Source organism: Lotus japonicus, chromosome 3 (assembly GCF_012489685.1).
Source record: "Lotus japonicus ecotype B-129 chromosome 3, LjGifu_v1.2".
Lineage (NCBI taxonomy): Eukaryota > Viridiplantae > Streptophyta > Magnoliopsida > Fabales > Fabaceae > Lotus > Lotus japonicus.
In genome coordinates this window covers 57,473,460-57,491,312 of record NC_080043.1, presented here as the reverse complement: position 1 = coordinate 57,491,312, position 17,853 = coordinate 57,473,460, and the positions used below count along the sequence as shown (strand labels likewise).

At 36.7% G+C, this 17,853-nt stretch overlaps 2 protein-coding genes across 7 annotated transcripts; one reads left to right on the top strand and one right to left on the bottom strand.

The window, feature by feature from the left end:
- Positions 1 to 2,076: 2,076 nt before the first annotated feature.
- LOC130744382 (protein FAR1-RELATED SEQUENCE 5-like) lies at positions 2,077 to 6,020 on the top strand. Its single transcript, XM_057596574.1, has 4 exons — positions 2,077 to 2,590; positions 3,292 to 5,558; positions 5,640 to 5,711; positions 5,805 to 6,020. Exons 2-4 carry the CDS (start codon positions 3,303 to 3,305, stop codon positions 5,952 to 5,954), a joined length of 2,478 nt encoding a protein of 825 aa, XP_057452557.1. The 5' UTR covers positions 2,077 to 2,590; positions 3,292 to 3,302; the 3' UTR covers positions 5,955 to 6,020.
- Positions 6,021 to 11,180: 5,160 nt separating this feature from the next.
- Positions 11,181 to 16,374, bottom strand: LOC130743421 (uncharacterized). Of its 6 annotated transcripts, XM_057595665.1 has the most exons (7): positions 15,795 to 16,256; positions 15,642 to 15,680; positions 14,713 to 14,914; positions 13,884 to 14,011; positions 13,029 to 13,105; positions 12,449 to 12,934; positions 11,860 to 12,351 (listed from the first exon to the last, which is right to left on the bottom strand). In XM_057595665.1, exons 5-7 carry the CDS (start codon positions 13,101 to 13,103, stop codon positions 12,088 to 12,090), a joined length of 825 nt encoding a protein of 274 aa, XP_057451648.1. In that variant the 5' UTR covers positions 13,104 to 13,105; positions 13,884 to 14,011; positions 14,713 to 14,914; positions 15,642 to 15,680; positions 15,795 to 16,256; the 3' UTR covers positions 11,860 to 12,087. The 6 variants fall into 6 exon arrangements, 4 of the variants coding, with proteins under 4 accessions (XP_057451648.1, XP_057451649.1, XP_057451647.1 ...); XM_057595666.1 differs by lacking the exons at positions 15,642 to 15,680; positions 15,795 to 16,256 and adding an exon at positions 16,277 to 16,374; XM_057595664.1 differs by having other exon boundaries at positions 15,642 to 16,256.
- Between the last annotated feature and the right edge of the window lie 1,479 nt (positions 16,375 to 17,853).

The window sequence follows — 17,853 nt, the reverse complement described above, 5'->3', positions numbered from 1 at the left end:
TGATATTTTAAAAAAACATATGTAAGTTATTATTTTTTAAATAAATAATTTTACCAAAATTTCTTTTTAAAGAAAAAGATATCTATTAGTAGATAGGTAAATTTTATGAGAACAACCTTCTCACAAATAGGATAAATCAACAAACCCACAAGATCCACCCTACCAGACGCAGTGTCAGACACACTTGATGCCTCAGCGACATCAGAACCAACAACCTGAAACCTTTGTTTTTTCCTTCTCCTCTTAGTGGCTTTCTTAGGCCGACATTTTTTTCTCCCAAAATAGAAACCTGAGCCCTTAAGGGGCTCTTCTCCACAGAAGAAAAACGGAAAAGAGGCTCAAACCTTGAGAAAATCATATCAAGCAAAATCACCCCCTCAAACAAAATTATCCAATTAATACTTTATCAGATACTATATACTAAAAGTCAGTAAACGTGAAAAAACAACAACCACCACAGGAGTTGAAATTAAATGCCTCTGAAGCATCCATGGATTTTTTAATGATTAGTAATAAATTTCATTACTAAATTATCCAGTTTTTTATTGTGGTGTTTAAGAAGTTGACAATGGTTTTAATTTGTTGGAGATGTCGGCAGGGGGAACCCCATATGCAGACACGTGAGTTGCACAAGGTATCCTCAGCTTCCCTCTAAATATTAGACTCTTTCCATACTCAACTTCGGATTTTCAATTTAATTTTTTTCTTTTTATTACTGTGAACTATGAATTCTAATTTAAAGTATTTTCAAGTCATATTAATGAAATCTAAGTTAAAAAAAAAATGAAATCTAAAATCTGAAACCTTCAAATACACGCACAATCAAAAAAACCTTTTTTTTTTGTTACAATGAAGGTCACAGACCCAAAGAAACAAAACTACGGAAACTCCTCCAAAACGGGAGGTCCGAGAATACCCCTATCTAAATCCAGCAATCTATGGCATTCCCCAAACGAAGAGTCAAACCAATGGGTTTCAAAATCGAACGATAGCCCCGTTTTAGCTATGTAATCCGCCACTCTGTTGGCATCTCTGGAGACATGTTGGAAGAACAATGATCCATGATCATCTCTCCTGCTAAGCACTTCATGAGCAAGATGCTCAAACTGATGTTGGCTCACATTACCTTGTTCCAGCAGCTCGACAACCTCCAAGGAATCACACTCAATGATGACATTATGCGGGTTCAAACTCATGACAAGATCTACCGCTGTAGCCACTGCCACAAGTTCTGCAAGAAACACGTTGGCTCGAGCAAAATCTCCCAAATTCCTACAAAATCCCTTCAGCCATCTCCCATCGGAATCTCTGACTACCCCTCCACAGCTCGTCATCATGTTATTACCTATCGCGCCATCTACATTAACCTTAAGCCAACCCTCATCTGGTTTGATCCAGGACGTAATGCTCCTCGCCGGGATTAAGCTATCAAAGACTCCACTTTGTTCCCCTGTCAAGTTGACTAGATTCCTTCCCCGTAAACCTGACGATGCGAGGTGGTCCATGCCAAGGGCACTTACATGACTCCAGATTCTCGACACGCTATGAGGAACTTGATCGAAGACCCACTCGTTTCTCATTCTCCAGATAGCTGACAAGGCTGTAACAAAGAAACGGGGCCAATCTACCCCTCCTGGTCCTGTATAAATATTTGAGATATTATCTTTAGTCCAAGTCTCCCAGTCAGCAGTGAAGAATGTGCTATTCGTGCTTCTTCCTAACACTACCTGCCAAAAACTCTGAACAGCGCTACAATCCCGAAACAAGTGTATAAATTCTCCAGCGTGACTGGAGCAAAGGGGGCACAAAGCATCCCCTCCCAGATGCCGTCGAAGACGCTGAACATTTATGAGCACACCATTATTCAAAAGTTTCCAAACGAAAACTCGCACACGTTGGAGACCCTGAATCTTCCAAACTTTCTTCCACAGACTAGCATTCTCCTGGTGCATACCATTCCCCATAAGAAGCTCATAGGCCGACTTTGTAGAGAAACCTTCAAATACATGCCAAGTCAATACGCTTAGAAGTTGAGAACCCAAAGCATTGGAGTGAAGCCCACCCTACCCAATGAATGTTTAGAAGTTAAAATGTTTAGATGGATTTTATTTGGTGAATTCTGTGGTGCCTATGGCAAAGTATGGGTGTGGTGCCTCCTTGGGGTCTGTGCAATAGGAATGTGACATGTGGCCACTACTACATCTATTTTTTATTTTTCCATCCATTTTCAGCCTTTTTCCAATAAATCGAAATAAATACCGAAATTAAAAATAGGAAGGTCCTTTTAGCAATTGTTTGAAACTTGGCTGTGGTAAAAATCTATCTACTGATTTTTACCATCATTGAAGATTGGAACTGATTCCTATTCAACCTCTCACTCTTCCACTCATCTTCAACCTCTCACTCTTCCACTCATCTTCAACTACTGCACTCATCTTCACCAGTGACGACAGAAATCATCCAAGAGACCATCACCTAATTCGCGTTGCCCTAATTTCTCTGCTCTCTACTACGTCAATCGGTGAAATCCTCGTTTCGATTCATCCTCCGTCTGCGTTCTCGTTCACCGGTCAAGATTCAAGATCTAAAGGTGTGTTTTTGAAAATATCTTCCATTATTTTGCAGTCGTGTTTGTGTGATTTTGGTGATTAGGGTTTAAAAGCTTTTGAGTCAATTTGTTTTCAAAAATACTGGGATTCATGTTTATTGTGCTTTTCGGGTTTAGGGTTTTATCGTCATAGTCTATGACAATCCAAATCCTTTCAAATTTTTTAAAACACGATTTGTGTTTCTGTGATTTTGGGGATAAGGGTTTTAGGTTTGGAGTCAATTAGAAATCGTTCTCTTGCAATACACCATGAGGCTTTCCCAAACTTAGCTTACTGAAAATTTAGTAAAACACTTCCATGTTCAAGTCTGAACAAATAAATCTGCTACTGCATTAGAGTTTCCCGTCAAATTTCAGGACTTTCTAATTGGATGAATCACCCTTTATAGTTAAAAAAAAAATTCAATGTCATTTAGCAGAGTGGAGAAGTATGGTTAATAGATATAAATTAGGTACTGGGATTCATGCTTATTGTGCTTTATCGTCATATAGCCAATGTGAATCCAAATCCTTTCAAATTTCTCCATTTAGTAGTTCTTCATAGATGTGACTGCAAATTTGAATCTTTATGGTATTTAGGGTGTTTTGTTCTATATTGGTGTTGTTTCATTTAGTTGTTTTTTTGAGTTTCTTATTACAACCAAGAACTGAGAGCTGGGATTAATGTCTCTGTTTCATTTTAGGTTGTTCCAAAATGGCTGAAATTAATGAAGAGGCTCATGTGGACTTGTCTAATTCTGGAGGCATGAATGAGTCTCAGGATCTGAATGATATCTCAGATAATTCTGATGGAGATGATGTGGTCAATAATGATTCTTCCCAACAACAGTGCAAGCTAATTCCTGAGTTGACTATTGATGAAATTAGGGAGCTGGAGTTTTTGTCTGAGCAGGATGCCGTTGAGTTTTACCAGCACTATGCCCAGTTTAAAGGTTTTGGGGTTAGGAAGGATGATGTTCGGCGCGATCGAAAAGGTAATGTTGTTAGTCGCCAACTTGTTTGTAATAGGGAAGGTGAGAGACATGAGAAGCATTTGAAAAATGTTAGTCGAGTGAAAGAGGCTAAGCCAATTACCAGAGTATCATGCCAAGCTAAATTTCGTGTACGTTTCGAGGCAAACTCCAGCAAGTGGAAGGTTGTTTATTTTGAACCTGAGCACAATCATGAGTTGACACTGGCTAAGCAAGTTCATTTAATTCCAGCATTCAGGGGATTGACTAATGGTGATAAGGCTCAAGTTGACACACTAAAGCTCTATGGCGTGAGGAGTTGCAACATAATGGGTCTCATGATGGGACAAAAAGGAGGTCATGATTCAGTTGGTTTTTTGAAAAAGGACTTATACAACCATGTCGATAAGAATAAAAGGATCAGTTTTGGTGCTGGTGATGCTGCTGGTTCATTAAACTATTTTACGCGGAAAGGGGAGAAGGATCCGATGTTTTATTTCAGGTTCACGAGAACAAGTAATGATAATCTTGAAAATTTGTTCTGGTGTGATGGAACCAGTCGTCTTGACTACCAAGCTTTTGGAGATGTAATCGTGTTTGACAGCACTTACAAAAAGAACAAGTACAACAAGCCTGTTGTTATATTTTCTGGTTACAATCATCACAAGGAGACTACTATTTTTGCATGTGCATTGGTTTCTGATGAGACTGTGGATACTTACAAGTGGGTTTTACAAAGATTGGATGAAGCTATGTTTGGGAAGCATCCTAAAGCTGTCGTGACAGATGGAGATAAAGCTATGCGTGAGGCAATTAAGGTAGTGTTTCCAAATTCAACCCACAGGCTTTGTGGATGGCACATTCAGCAAAATGCAGTTAAGAAAATTCATTTGCCTAAATTCTTAGATGACTTTGACTATTTGATCTTTGGTAATTTCAGTCCTCAGCGGTTTGAATCAAAGTGGGAGAGTATGATTGAAAAGTATGATCTTCGTGAGGACAAATGGATTAAACAAATGTATGAAACAAAGGAGATGTGGGCAACTGCATTTATGAGAGAGAGATTTTTTGCTGGAATTAGGACTACCTCGCTATGCGAAGGTATCAACTCTTTCATTAAGAAGTATGTGACGTGCAAAAATAGTATGCTGGATTTCATTTATAATTTTGAGAGAGCTGTGGAAGAGTATAGGCACAATGAGTTAGCCTCTGACTTTAGGTCATGTTATGGGGAGCCTGTGTTAGCCACTGCTTTGAGTGGCATTGAACAAGGAGCTGCTAAACTGTTGACCAGAAATATGTTTAGGGAAGTTAGACATGTCATGGAACAAGCTTTGAGCCTTAACCTTGTTGAACGGTCAGAGGTGTGCAACACAGTAATGATAAAGCTGAGTGTATGTGGCAGATCCAGTTCTCAATTCTTGGTTGTTTATGATAAGAATCAGAGCACATTTGAGTGTGATTGTGGGCTATCTGATTTTAAGGGCATTCCTTGTTCTCACATCATATGTGCTATGAGGATTGAGGACTTCACCACATTTCCTGCATCTCTTGTTTCCAACCGGTGGTTGAAGACTGCGAAGGTGGATTACATACACACAATACCCTCCATTGAGCTTGATTCTGAAAAAGTGAAATTGTTGCGTAGAGGTGCCATTTCTGCTGCATGCAATTTTCTTAGTGAATATGCCGCTGATGGTGCTACAGATTTTTCAGCCGTAATTGAGGATATATACAAACTGGTCTCGAAAGTTCAGAAACGTCGTCATCCGAAATCTACTGAAGGTAATTTATTTGTGATTCGTGACCCAGCTGTCGTGAGAACCCGAGGTGCACGAAAGAAGTTGAAGACTAAGAAGAAGAAAAGACTCTGTTCTAATTGTAGAAAGAGTGGCCACACAATCCGGACATGTCCTACATTTTTTGAGGGAGTCGGAGATGATGAAGTAGATGAAGGAGATTCATCTGTTGAGCTGGATGATGATAGCATTACTGAAAATGTAAGGCAATGTTGTTTCTTGTATTTGTCATTTTGTTATTATTGAAACATGATGTTTTGATTATTTTATTTGAAATTGCAGACTGTGGTGTCATTAGCAGGAGGAGATAATGGAGGTTCTACTTCAAGGCAAATAGGCACAGCCAAAAGAAAGGCAAGCGTAAACACACTGTTTATTGTTGCCTTGATTTATATTACATTTCTGTAATTGAATGAATAATAACTAATATTTGGGTACAAACTTTAGGTTGGAGATAATGGCAATGTTGGTAGTGTTCAAGGTAATGAACGCGATGTTTTATCACCGTCAGCTGGTCCACAAATTGATGCTGCAGGTCCTACACTGAATTTTGGGGACGGAATGAATATGTTCCCTCAATTTCCCCCACCTAGCTAGATTTTCCATTCGTTCCCGCCATATTCTTCTTTCCCTTCTTCCAGTGGAAGTCAGCATTTTTTGTCCACTATTCATGAGGTTGAGAGGAGAGCAAAGATGGCAAAGAGGGATTAGTTTTGTCCAAATTACTGATATTGCAATGACTTATGTTAACTTCAAAAAGCAATGACTTATGTTTACCATATTTTGCATTATGTCATGTTTAAATGGGGCTTTGTTTATGTCCTGGATGATTTTGACTTATGGTGGTATTAGACAATCATTTTCCTTGAATCATGTTGCATTTTTTTTTGAACGAATTGAATCATGTTGCTACATAATGGATGATGTCATTGTTATTTTTTTCTAATAATTTTTTTTATCTGGAAAAAAAATTGAAAATAAGGCCAAGGTTTGATGTGGTGGATTCAAAGACAAGACCACCAACAACTATTAAATTAGACTAACCACTGAACCAAAGCAACTTTATGTTGCTATCGTTGGAATTATTTTTGTTATTTTATTGATATAATAATAATTATAGGTATAGTACTAAAATTAACCAATAATGTCACATTGTTATTGAAAATTTGAAAGAAAAAAACTTAACTAATAGTTAAAAAAACTTTGATGGGTTGGATTTGAACTCAAGACCACCATATACCATTAATTCTTTCTTTCTTACCATTTGAGCTATAGTAGTAGTTTGAAAATGATATTGAAACTATTAATATTAAACAAATATTAATGTGCATATCGAAAGCAAGATTTTTAAATAGTATAAATTGACAAAAATATGCTCAGTGAGAATTGAACCAGAGATATCAAACAATGTGTTAGGGTATAATCACTAAGATCATGAATGTGACCCTAATGGGTCACGTTGAGGAATCTGTCGATGTGTTAGGGTTTAGCCACTAAGATCACCAATGAAAGTTGTATAATTAAGTTGTAGTTCTTCAAGTTAGCTTCGGGCCAAGTTAAAGGCTGCTTTCTCGAAAATGAAAGTTGTAGGTCTTCAGGTTAGATTTCCAAAGACATATTACGTGCCTCACAAAAACAATCACAACAACTAAGATGTGAGGAATACGTCGATGTGTTGAGGAATTCGTCGATGTGTTAGGGTTTAGCCACTAAGATCACCAATGAAAGTTGTATAATTAAGTTGTAGTTCTTCAAGTTAGCTTCGGGCCAAGTTAAAGGCTGCTTTCTCGAAAATGAAAGTTGTAGGTCTTCAGGTTAGATTTCCAAAGACATATTACGCGCCTCACAATGTGTTAGGGTTTAGCCACTAAGATCACCAATATGACCCTAATGGGTCACGTTGAGGAATCTGTCGATGTGTTAGGGTTTTGCCACTAAGATCACCAAAAACTGACCCTAATGGGTCAAGTTGAGGAATCTGTCGATGTGTTAGGACACCGTGATCATTCAAGGGACCCTGTTAAGGAATCCGTCGATGTGTTAGGGTTTAGCAACTAAGATCATGAATGTGACCCCAATGGGTCACGTTAAGGAATTCGTCAAGTGTTAGGGTTTAGCCACTAAGATCACCAATAAAAGTTGTAGAATCCGTCGATGTGTTAGGGTTTAGGAATCCGTAGATCACCAATAATCCCCTAATGGGTCACGTTGAGGAATCCGTCGATGTGTTAGGGTTTAGGAATCCGTCGATGTTTCACTTTGAGGAAAAAATTTGTGGGTGATGCAGCTATAATGAAAATATTTTAAGTTGTATAATAAGCAAATATTTTACGCTGGATAAGAAGAAGAAAAAACGCTATATAAATAGAGATAAACGACTTTCAGGCAATGAAATTGGAAGCTGAAGAGGGTGGGGGAGAGAGGCGTTTCAGAGTAGCTCTATCATTGGGACTTGTTGGGCAGATGATAATAATGGCGTCAGTTGATCTTCTCAATTCCACTATCAATTTCTCCTCATATATATGGCCTCCATTTATGATTGTTTCAACAAGGAAGAAGATAAACACTAGTTTCACACCATCAACAGATTGGAAGCCACCATGCGTGCAAAGGCAGCCCCCGGATTGCGACGAAGTCAGCGAAAGAGACGTCATCGGGAAATCGACTGCAACGCTGTCAATTCCCCGGACATGGCGAACCCATCTTTGATACTTCTGTCTTCCAGGTAACACTTCTGTGATGTTTTTGATTCCCATATATTGATTTGGGGTTTAAAATTTGTGTTCATGTTTGGGGTTAAAATTTCTGCTTTGCACCAGTTGTTGTATATTGATGTTCCTTTGCTGACTTATCTGACATGCTACATGTAGTGATAAGATTTCTCTGGAAGAAGTGCACATGAAACTCGCAGAAGATAAGCAAAAGCAAAAGGATAAGAAAAAAAAGGTTACAATTTCTGACCCATAAATGTGTTCAAATTTGCAATTTTTTAGAACTGGAATCCCTCCATGTTTTTTCATGATTCTTTATTCATTTTTTTTAATCATTGTACCAGGAAGTTGTGGATGAAACTAAGTTCAATTTGATGGAGGCAAACATGAGAGCTGTCATGATGAGTATTGGGTGGTTGACCCAAACAGTGATGAAGTCCAACGATCTCGCCATTCAGAACACTTTGCCATCCCAATTTGAACCCTCTTCGTCAACTGTTTTGCAAAGCCCCATTGTACCTTCATGTAATACAATACCCACTGAGGTTGAAGAAATAATGACTAAGTTGATTGCACCTTCTGATGCAAACCCAATGACAACACCAATTGCTTATCTGCCAAGCCCCACGCCTGACTTGCCAACCCCAACTACAGATCTGCCAAGCCCAACTGCTGAACTGCCAACCCCAACTACAAATCTGCCAACCCCAACTGCTGAACTGCCAACCCCAATTTTTGACATACCGGACCCAATTGGTGAAATACCTGAGAACCCAGCAATAACTGCTGGTACTTCTGACCCAGCTGCTGAAAAATATAAGCCTTTGGTGTGTCCTCCAAACCCCACCTCATTGGTTAGGCAACTCTTCTCCCAATCCCAAGTGAATTCTGACCTTGAGTCCTCCCCGTCGGTCTTGAATTGTCAAAATATAGCAGTACCATGCTATATTCCACCAGTAAGTTATGCTACTATGAAATTACAATGTTATTGTAACATGTATGATATAATTTAGGTGAAATTTATTTTATTATAATGTCTTCCTTGTTATTATGTTTTATGCAGTTTTTAACAAAAATATTCAAAGCAGAACACACATATAAACTGTCATATGCTGAGACGGCCGTAGCATCATATGTCTTCAAGAAAACCAAAAAGGAAGATGATGCTTGGTAAGCCATTTATTATAACATAATTTTACTTAATTCTAAAAATGTAATACAAACTATTGCTCCAAAAAATGTTATTAACACTTGGTACATACTTGGCAGGAAGGAGAATTTGGTAAAGCCTAACATCCCATTCGCAGACGGCACCCGAGGTGTACTGCACAGCCTAATGCCAAAACAATACTTGACTAAGGATGTGATTAATTTGCTTGCTTGCATGTTGACTACAAGGGAGCGGTCATTTGCGCAGAATCCTGGAGTTTGGTTTTTACCAACAACTGTTTCGGTAATTACCTAAATCCCATAATTTTCAAATTAATTAATCAAAAACACATGCTGACCTTAATTTTTTTCCTTTAAATTTTAGCAAGCTGTATTGTCATGGACTCCTCATCCTGATTCTACCAAAACATTCTACAAAAGACACTTCATGGGGAAAATTGACTTGCTGTCAAAGGTATTTCTATAACTTTTGTTAAAAAATTTCCAATTCTAAAACAATGTTTTCTTAAAATATTGCTTTCATTTTTAGATGTTTGTACCTGTTAATGACGATAGCAAGCATTGGTATCTTCTGGTGGTGGACTTTAACAAAAAGGAAGTGGTCTATCTGGATAGCTTTCCGGATCAAGACAGAATGACAACCAGAATTAGACACACAAAACTGCTGGTATAAAAAAATTACTTATATCTGGTCAATTTTTCAATTCATGCGCTAACAATTTGTATTTTATGGGGCTGCTAGTGTCTTTATTTAGAGGAACTTCTGGCTGATGGCTCATTTTATATCTCCTCTGATACTCCAAAACCTATTGTCTCTGCATTCAAAGTGGTTGTTCCTAACGGAGGGAGGGTTCAACCCAATGATTCGTAAGTTATAATTTTGTTTACTTGACAAGTTAATCAAATATTAAAACTCTTTATTCATCTTTTTCTTGCTGTCATAGAAATGATTCTGGTGTATGGGTCGCCTCTTGGATGAACCAGATGGGAGGCAATGGGTACAATATCAAGGTAAGCCACATTGCAACTTCAAGATTTTTTTGTTCAAAATTAGGTTTTTGTTTACTGATTAATAAATTAATTTATTTCTTGTAGGTAGATAACTTCACGAGATTGAAGCTGGGTGTGGACCTTGTTTTGCATTCACATAACTTGCTTCAAGGACAGATGCTGACAAAGGCTTTAGATTATTACCAAAGGATCGTTGAAGCTTCAAAAAAGAAGAAAAAAGTGCCTCAAACTTGCTAAAATATCGTGTTATGTTGAAACTTATTGTCTCGTTGATTTGGGTTTTGTCTCGTTGAAACTTGCGCAGTGTTAGACGCTTGTCATTGTAGCCATTTTGTTAAATTTTAAGCCAATTTTGATTTTGTATGCTGGATTTTGTTTTGGTGATCTTTCGATTTTAATACACTGCCTTTTGACTGTCTTTTGATGACATTGCCTTCCTACAGTTAATCTATTTTCATTAAATCAAAATTGTTAAGTCTTTTTTTACTTGATATTTCACTTTATGACAAGGCTGCTTACTACATGTCATGGCTTATTCTCGTTACTCTAGAAAAACAAGTGGACTTATGGTTTGTTTACACTTGATCTGAAAAAGAAAAGATTCAGAGAAATCACCTATCATTTTTCAATTAAGTGATTTGGCTTAAATTGATCCTAAACTTAAGTTGCGTTTCCAAAGTTTTTTTCCACAAACTTGTAGTATTATTAAGTGTTTCTAAAGACTTAAGTGATTCTAAACACTTAAGTTGCGTTTTGGCTGAAATTGATCCTAAACACTTAAGTTGCGTTTTGGCTTAAATTGATCCTAAACACTTAATTTTATTTTCCCTCTATCTTATCTAATTTTTTCCAAAGTTTTTTACAACAAAATAGACTACCAATTTGGCTTAAAAGAACTTAAGTTTCCAATTGCAAAACATGGGGCCAAAGCTTCAAAAAATACTACAAATGTCAATAGCTTAAACATAACAATCCAACCAATCTCACCACGTCTCATGTTTACTTCACATGGGACCAAAGCTTCAAAAAATACTACAAATGTCAATAGCTTAAACATAACAATCCAACCAATCTCACCACGTCTCATGTTTACTGTTTCACATAACCACATTTAATTCACTTAAACAAAATTAATAGAATTGAAACAACCAATGAGACAACAACAATGATCAGATAGATTTGCTCCCTTCTCTTGTATTCAGCGATCAAAGCTTGTGTCCTCTCTAAGCCTTCAAAGTTATCCGCAATTGGTGCCACAACCGGTGCATTAGAATGCAAATTATGCACCACAGGAGCCACAGAGGTTTCAACAACACCTTGCCCAGGAGCATCAATCCAGTCAAAATACCCACATGCCTACAAATATTTAACATTACATAAGCTTAAAGTTCCTTGCATACAATACAATACAATACAATAAAAGTAAAAAAAAAAATTATACCTGCAAAGGACACTTATAATATCTTCGTCCGTAGTTATCACTGGACCATGATGTCCTAATGACTGGAACAAGACCGCAGTTGCATAACCTTCCATCAGCATAAATATTTCTTCTTTGTGGTGAACAAAAAGATTGGGATGCCATAGATAATTTTCTACAAAATCTACTAATATAAAGTCAATAGATTGAAACCTTAAACATAATGACATTGCATCATCCATACAAAAGTTATAGACTGAAACCTTAAACATAATGACATTGCATCATCCATACAAAAGCATCCATAAACTGTAACAAACAAACATCATCCATACAAAAACAACCACAAAATTCATCATAAGCATTACAAAGTTCACACCAAACCACCAAAAGTTACATAACCAAGAACTTCAAAAATTCAACGCTGCTTCCTACGAATAATACTAACGTAAATCATATTATTAGCAACGCTATCTGGTCTAAAGTGCACGGTGTCCCCCCTCTTCAACTTGTTCTCCTTAACGAACTTATTCCAATCCTTCCCAATGTTGCAAGGAGTATCATCCTCTCCTGGATTCCTCCTTTTCAACTCACAAGCGTAGGTTCTACCCTCCGGGGTTTGTAGAACAACATGCTGCCAATTTGGCCTAACATGGTTCCGAACATACATCATGGGTAGTGACTGCAGAAAATAAAAAATACAGAATTGGATTAAATTTGAAACTTTCATTTGAGCAAAATGAACTTTTATACACTTCTTCATCTATTTTAGAACTTACCAAAGTCTGATCTCCTTTTGAATCTGATTTAGTAATCACCTTATCAAATGGGTGAAGAACCCTGTTCACACCATTTTCTTCCTCTCCTTCACTAACTTCCATAATTCCATCATCCTCCTCATCTTCTTCAGCATCCTCATCATCTCCCACTGGATCCTCATCATCCACAACCTCCTCATCACCATCATCAATTACTATAGGTTGGCTTAGGGAAGTGCCAACACCATAGCTAATTTCTTTCAGGGTACCATCCAAAATCTTCACAATAAATGTGTTTTTTCCAAAATAGAAAAAATCACATAAGTGATTTTCTTTCAGGCCATATCTCCTTAAAAATTCAGCAACACATTCAAAAATCAAGCCCCCTAAGTTCCCAGCAAGTAACCTAAAAGAGAACTCCCCACCTACTGGATCCATAATGACAACACGATCCCCCAAGGCAGTTTTATGTTTCTCATAAAAATCACTCGGTACTTGCAGGTGCTCCTAAGAATTTACAAATAAACCTATTAAAACTTAAAAACAAAAGACTATACTACACAAATTCAAATTCAAATTAAAAAAAAAAAAACAGGATTACCATTTTGGGATCTAACTCTACACTGAAATCAGGCCAAGTAGAGGGTTTTAGAGCATACTTTTGGACAGGACTCATCTCTTCAAAAATACAGTAAATCAGTTAATAATCCACACATATAGATGTAAGTCAAAGCATTCCATGCATTCAACAACAACCATGCAAACTAAATTATATCTTCAAGTGTAGCCCTTTCTCTTTCAGTACAAAACTTAATACATGCATATGTTTAGGACAGGTAGAGGAAAAAATAGAGGGTAAATTTAATAAATAAATAAAAAAAACTCATTTTTACAGTTATGTTCAGTACAAAACAATTCCAAACCCAAACTTGTACCCTAAATAGAGGCTAAATTTAACATTCAAAACTCCTTTTTCCAGTTCAGGCCAGATTCAATCACAAGAAAACCGTACATGCATATGTTCTTCATAATATAAACATGATCCACAATATAAAAATCAAAACTTTTTTCAGAGAAGCTTGGGGATGGAAACAAGGAGCATGAAAACATTTGTTCTTTCCAAACAACCAATTCAAGCAACCATGCAATCGGAAAAAAAATCAGGCCATCCAACAAATCATATGCAAAACGTCATGCAACAGCATAAAAATCATAACTTTTAAGCAGACAGTGAGTGAAAAAACGGTTGGGGATGGAAACGGGGTTGAATCAACTTCAAAGTTTCTCCAGCAAAAAAATCATTCAACGAAGGAAGCCATCAACATCAAAGTTTCCTTTGCATGATATACAGTGAAAAACAAAGATTTTTTCTCAAGGATTTAGCCGATCTTGACGAAAAAATCAAAACTTTTTAATTCAACTTGTTCAAAAGCGAGTGCATGTGAATGGAGCATACCTTGGTCGGTGAAACCGCGCCTTCCCGTCGTCGATCTCACAGAACCACCGTCGTTCTCGCCGGCGTCGTGCTTTCCGCCGCAGGACCTCAAAGAACCCTAGTCGTCTCTGCTAACTCTCTCTTTTTCTCTGAAACGTTTAGTATAGTGAATGAGGAAGGGAGGAGTATGGAGAATGATGAACAATTATGAATGTTTCAGTTTTCAAAAGAGAGGGAAACTGAACAGTCAAGTCAATTAATCTGAAAGGTTAAAAAAACTTACTTTAACCATGGTAACTGAATTAGGGAGGGACCAGTTTGCAATATAATTAACTTTATTTTTATTTTAAACGGTTTTTTCAAAATTATTTTCCACTAATTTAAAATCATTCCGGGAAAAAAAAAAAAAGAAGCTCATTTAATACATGGCGGGTTCCTACTGGTCCAAGCACACAGAGGCACCACACCCTCATTTGAAGGGAGGCACCACAGCAGGCACCATTTTATTTTTCTATGTACCAGCTAAGAGATTAAGCCAACACGTGATAGCTTCTTGGGCTGTAATCTATCTAATACATTTTCTATGACAAAAAAAAAAAGATACATCTTTTTCACCTGAAAAAAATATTATACCCTTTGAATTAATTTACATCCATTGAAAAAAAAAATATAAATTTACATAATTTATTAGTCATCGTAATTTTACTTGAAATATTTGATTTGGTGGAGTATTAATAGGGCTAACTACATTTACCTTAATTTTTTCATGTTTCATCTTCAAAGACGTAAAAATGGAACATCTTATGATGATTATTGTAAATGTGACTGGGTTTGAGGGGATTCGTTGTACCTCTATGATGATTGTCCTTTCCTTTGACCTTATAGACGATAAGATGCTCATCAATCTTGTTCTAATTGACTTTGTAGAGTGGGTCTTGGTCTCATGTAGCAGACTTCAACCGTAGGATACTCAGCGTGAAAAACTTAATGGTCGATCACATTTCAGATACGAGTCGAATATCGAGGCTCAGCATGGTGCATGAGTCTTGGGCCTATATCAAATCAATTATCAAAATAGTTTATTTAGTTTTCATATGATATAAAATTTAAACATTGTCATTATTTCTAATGTATATGATTTGATTTGATTTTATGACACATTTTGAAGCAACTCAAGCATCCCTCATTTGGTTGAAAAGATAGCAGTTAGATCACATTTTCCTCCCATCATGTCTAATGAGAACGTGGTTTAAAATATCTACTTCAACCCAGAGCTCCTTAAAAAAAACAGATGTAAAAGCTCAAATGAGCCTATGAATAATAAACAAGACTTGAATACTAAAAAATTGTTTTTTCATTTGTAAAGTAAAAGGATAGATTTTGTTCATGTTTGAAAAATTTCTACAATAATTAATTTAAAATTTAAAATTAATATTTGGGAGAAGTTTCTGTAAAAAAAAAAAGCCATTTCTAGGTACATAATTAATTTTTGGGAAAGCAAAAGAATCCTTGTCCGCCATAAGGATCAGCCACACCCACACACTAACACAAAATCATCTCCAACTAATTGTGTAATATATCAGACAACACGATTCTGCGCATGCTGGGATAATGGGATTCATGAAGAATCCTACTCTGTTGAAATATTTTTTCTGATTACAGCTCCTCTAGCTTGTTAATTAATAATTAGCAAACAGAAATAGAAGCATGCTGAATCACAGAACAAACATAAACTATATAAATACGAAAAATAATAGATTTTTAATTCTTGATTAATACCTTGATTAATTTCCTCTCTGCATAATTAATTCGTCTGATCTGGATCGATGGAAAATTCAACAGAGGATCGATACTGTTATGTTAGTCATCTATTTGCTGATGCAGCATCATCAAGATTCTCATTTCTCTATATATAAATACAATGAAACTTACAGAGAGAGCTTTTATATACACAGATAAGCAGACAAGCTAGCTCAACCAATCATGAAGCTCTAACTAAGCTGTGTGAATCTTAATGATGCTGCACCTGCAGATACCGACTTGTGATGTTTCTGAAGATAACAAGCAGGGGAAGGCAAGAAGAAAGGAGGAACCACCTAGGAATAGTTAATAATTAGACAATAGTGACACACCTTAAGCTTAATAGTTAATAGTATATATATTGAAACCTTGATTTGATTAGCAACTTTGCCATATGATCCCGAGTGACAAGGCTTTTAAACTAGCACCGAAAGTTGATGATTCATGAATAAGCAAAAGCAAAAGCCTAGGATCAATTTGACAATATATATACATCTAGCAACTAAGTGGGATCAGAACAAGATATATTAATAGTTGCTTCAATAGAGAGAGAGAGAGAGAGAGAGAGGGAGGGGAAACATAAGGAAATTGAGAGTTATAAATTTAGTTGGAACCTTAGTGTTCCCAAGAATGCAGGGCACGCTATGCAGCAGTGTTTCCCGGGGGACACAGAGGTCACATGCATCCTTAATTAGTTTGCTCTCTCATTAATTACATACAAGACTAATTAAGACCCCATTTGGAGTAGATGATTATATAATTAAGGGCTTTTCACAACTTGTAAATAGTAGAGTGATATTCGTTCCTAAGTTGTTAAGTTAGATAATTACTTGATTTCTAAAATGATATCATAGTTTCTCCTAAATTTGATCATAAAGTCATACCTATATGAGTCACTTGTAAATGTCTAATCCTACACTATTCATGTTTCATATGTATAAGTACAGACATGAAGGGGTGTGTTAAAATTTTATATTGACTACATATGTGACTAAATGTTTTTATATAAAAAGTAAGGCAATTATCAACAAGTGAACTAACCGAACTAACCTAGAGTTAAGCCTAGGAGTGACTATCATGTTTAAAGAGCTCAAACATTTACCTCATCCCAATGAGACGAGTGAAGACTTAAACCTTCAACTTGTCATATATGAAACTCTATCATACTCTACTCGACTTACTTTTGACCTTAGTGTAAAAATGGGTATTTAGACAGTTTTCCATTGCTACGACGATCCGGCGAGAATCGACGGACATCAGCGGAGTAATTGTGATGTATGAATGGTAGGGATGAAGTTTTGAAAGAAGAATCAAGTTATTTGGACAGTTTTACAAAAAGATCAAAACTTTGAGCACAGAAAGAGATGTAGAAAAGCAACATAATTGACGATCAGAGGTAAGAAGTAGTATCCATACCTCGATGCCTACGCGTAGCAACTAACAGGACGACGATCAGTCAAGAATCGGCGAAAATCTCTTCTCCCCCTCTCTTCCTCCTTGCTCGCGGGTTGTGTGTGTTGGTGGTGATGATATTTTTTTATTTTTCAAGCTATTTATAGGATAGGGAAAACGCAGGAAAATGAATATTTCGCGATTCCGATTTTTCCTATTCATTCCTCTGTGAATTATAAGTGAGATTCTAGCGACAAAATTCCATAACTTCATCCATGGTTCATTTTAAGGTTCTTGGAACGTTAGAATTTAGTTTCGGCAAACTTACAGTCCAGGGTTTCGTGTCGAAACACTCGTCATGGAAAGGATAAAGAGAAATTCTTATATTTCTCTGAAGATTTTGAATTTCGCTTACACAGTGCTTTAAGAGCAGATTAGTCTTTTACTAACGCTCCCGCCCTAAGGCGGAAGTGAATAAGGCTCGTGCTATAACTTATAACAACTATAGTACTACTCTTAGTCATTCCTGAACTTTCTCCTTCATTAAGTCATCCAATTTAATGAACACTATTCAGATTTCCTTCACGATACATCAAAACATAAACGTGAATATGAATTTAATTATTTAATTCTATAACTAGGAAAAACTAGAGTCTCACAGCTATTGTTCCAAAAGTTGATTTGATCAATCCTTTGACTACCACGCCTCTGTTGACCAAATCCAATGTTCGATGGAGCGCCATCTCATAACACAATCACCCTAAAGAAACTCATTTGATCGAAGACTATCCATACTAGA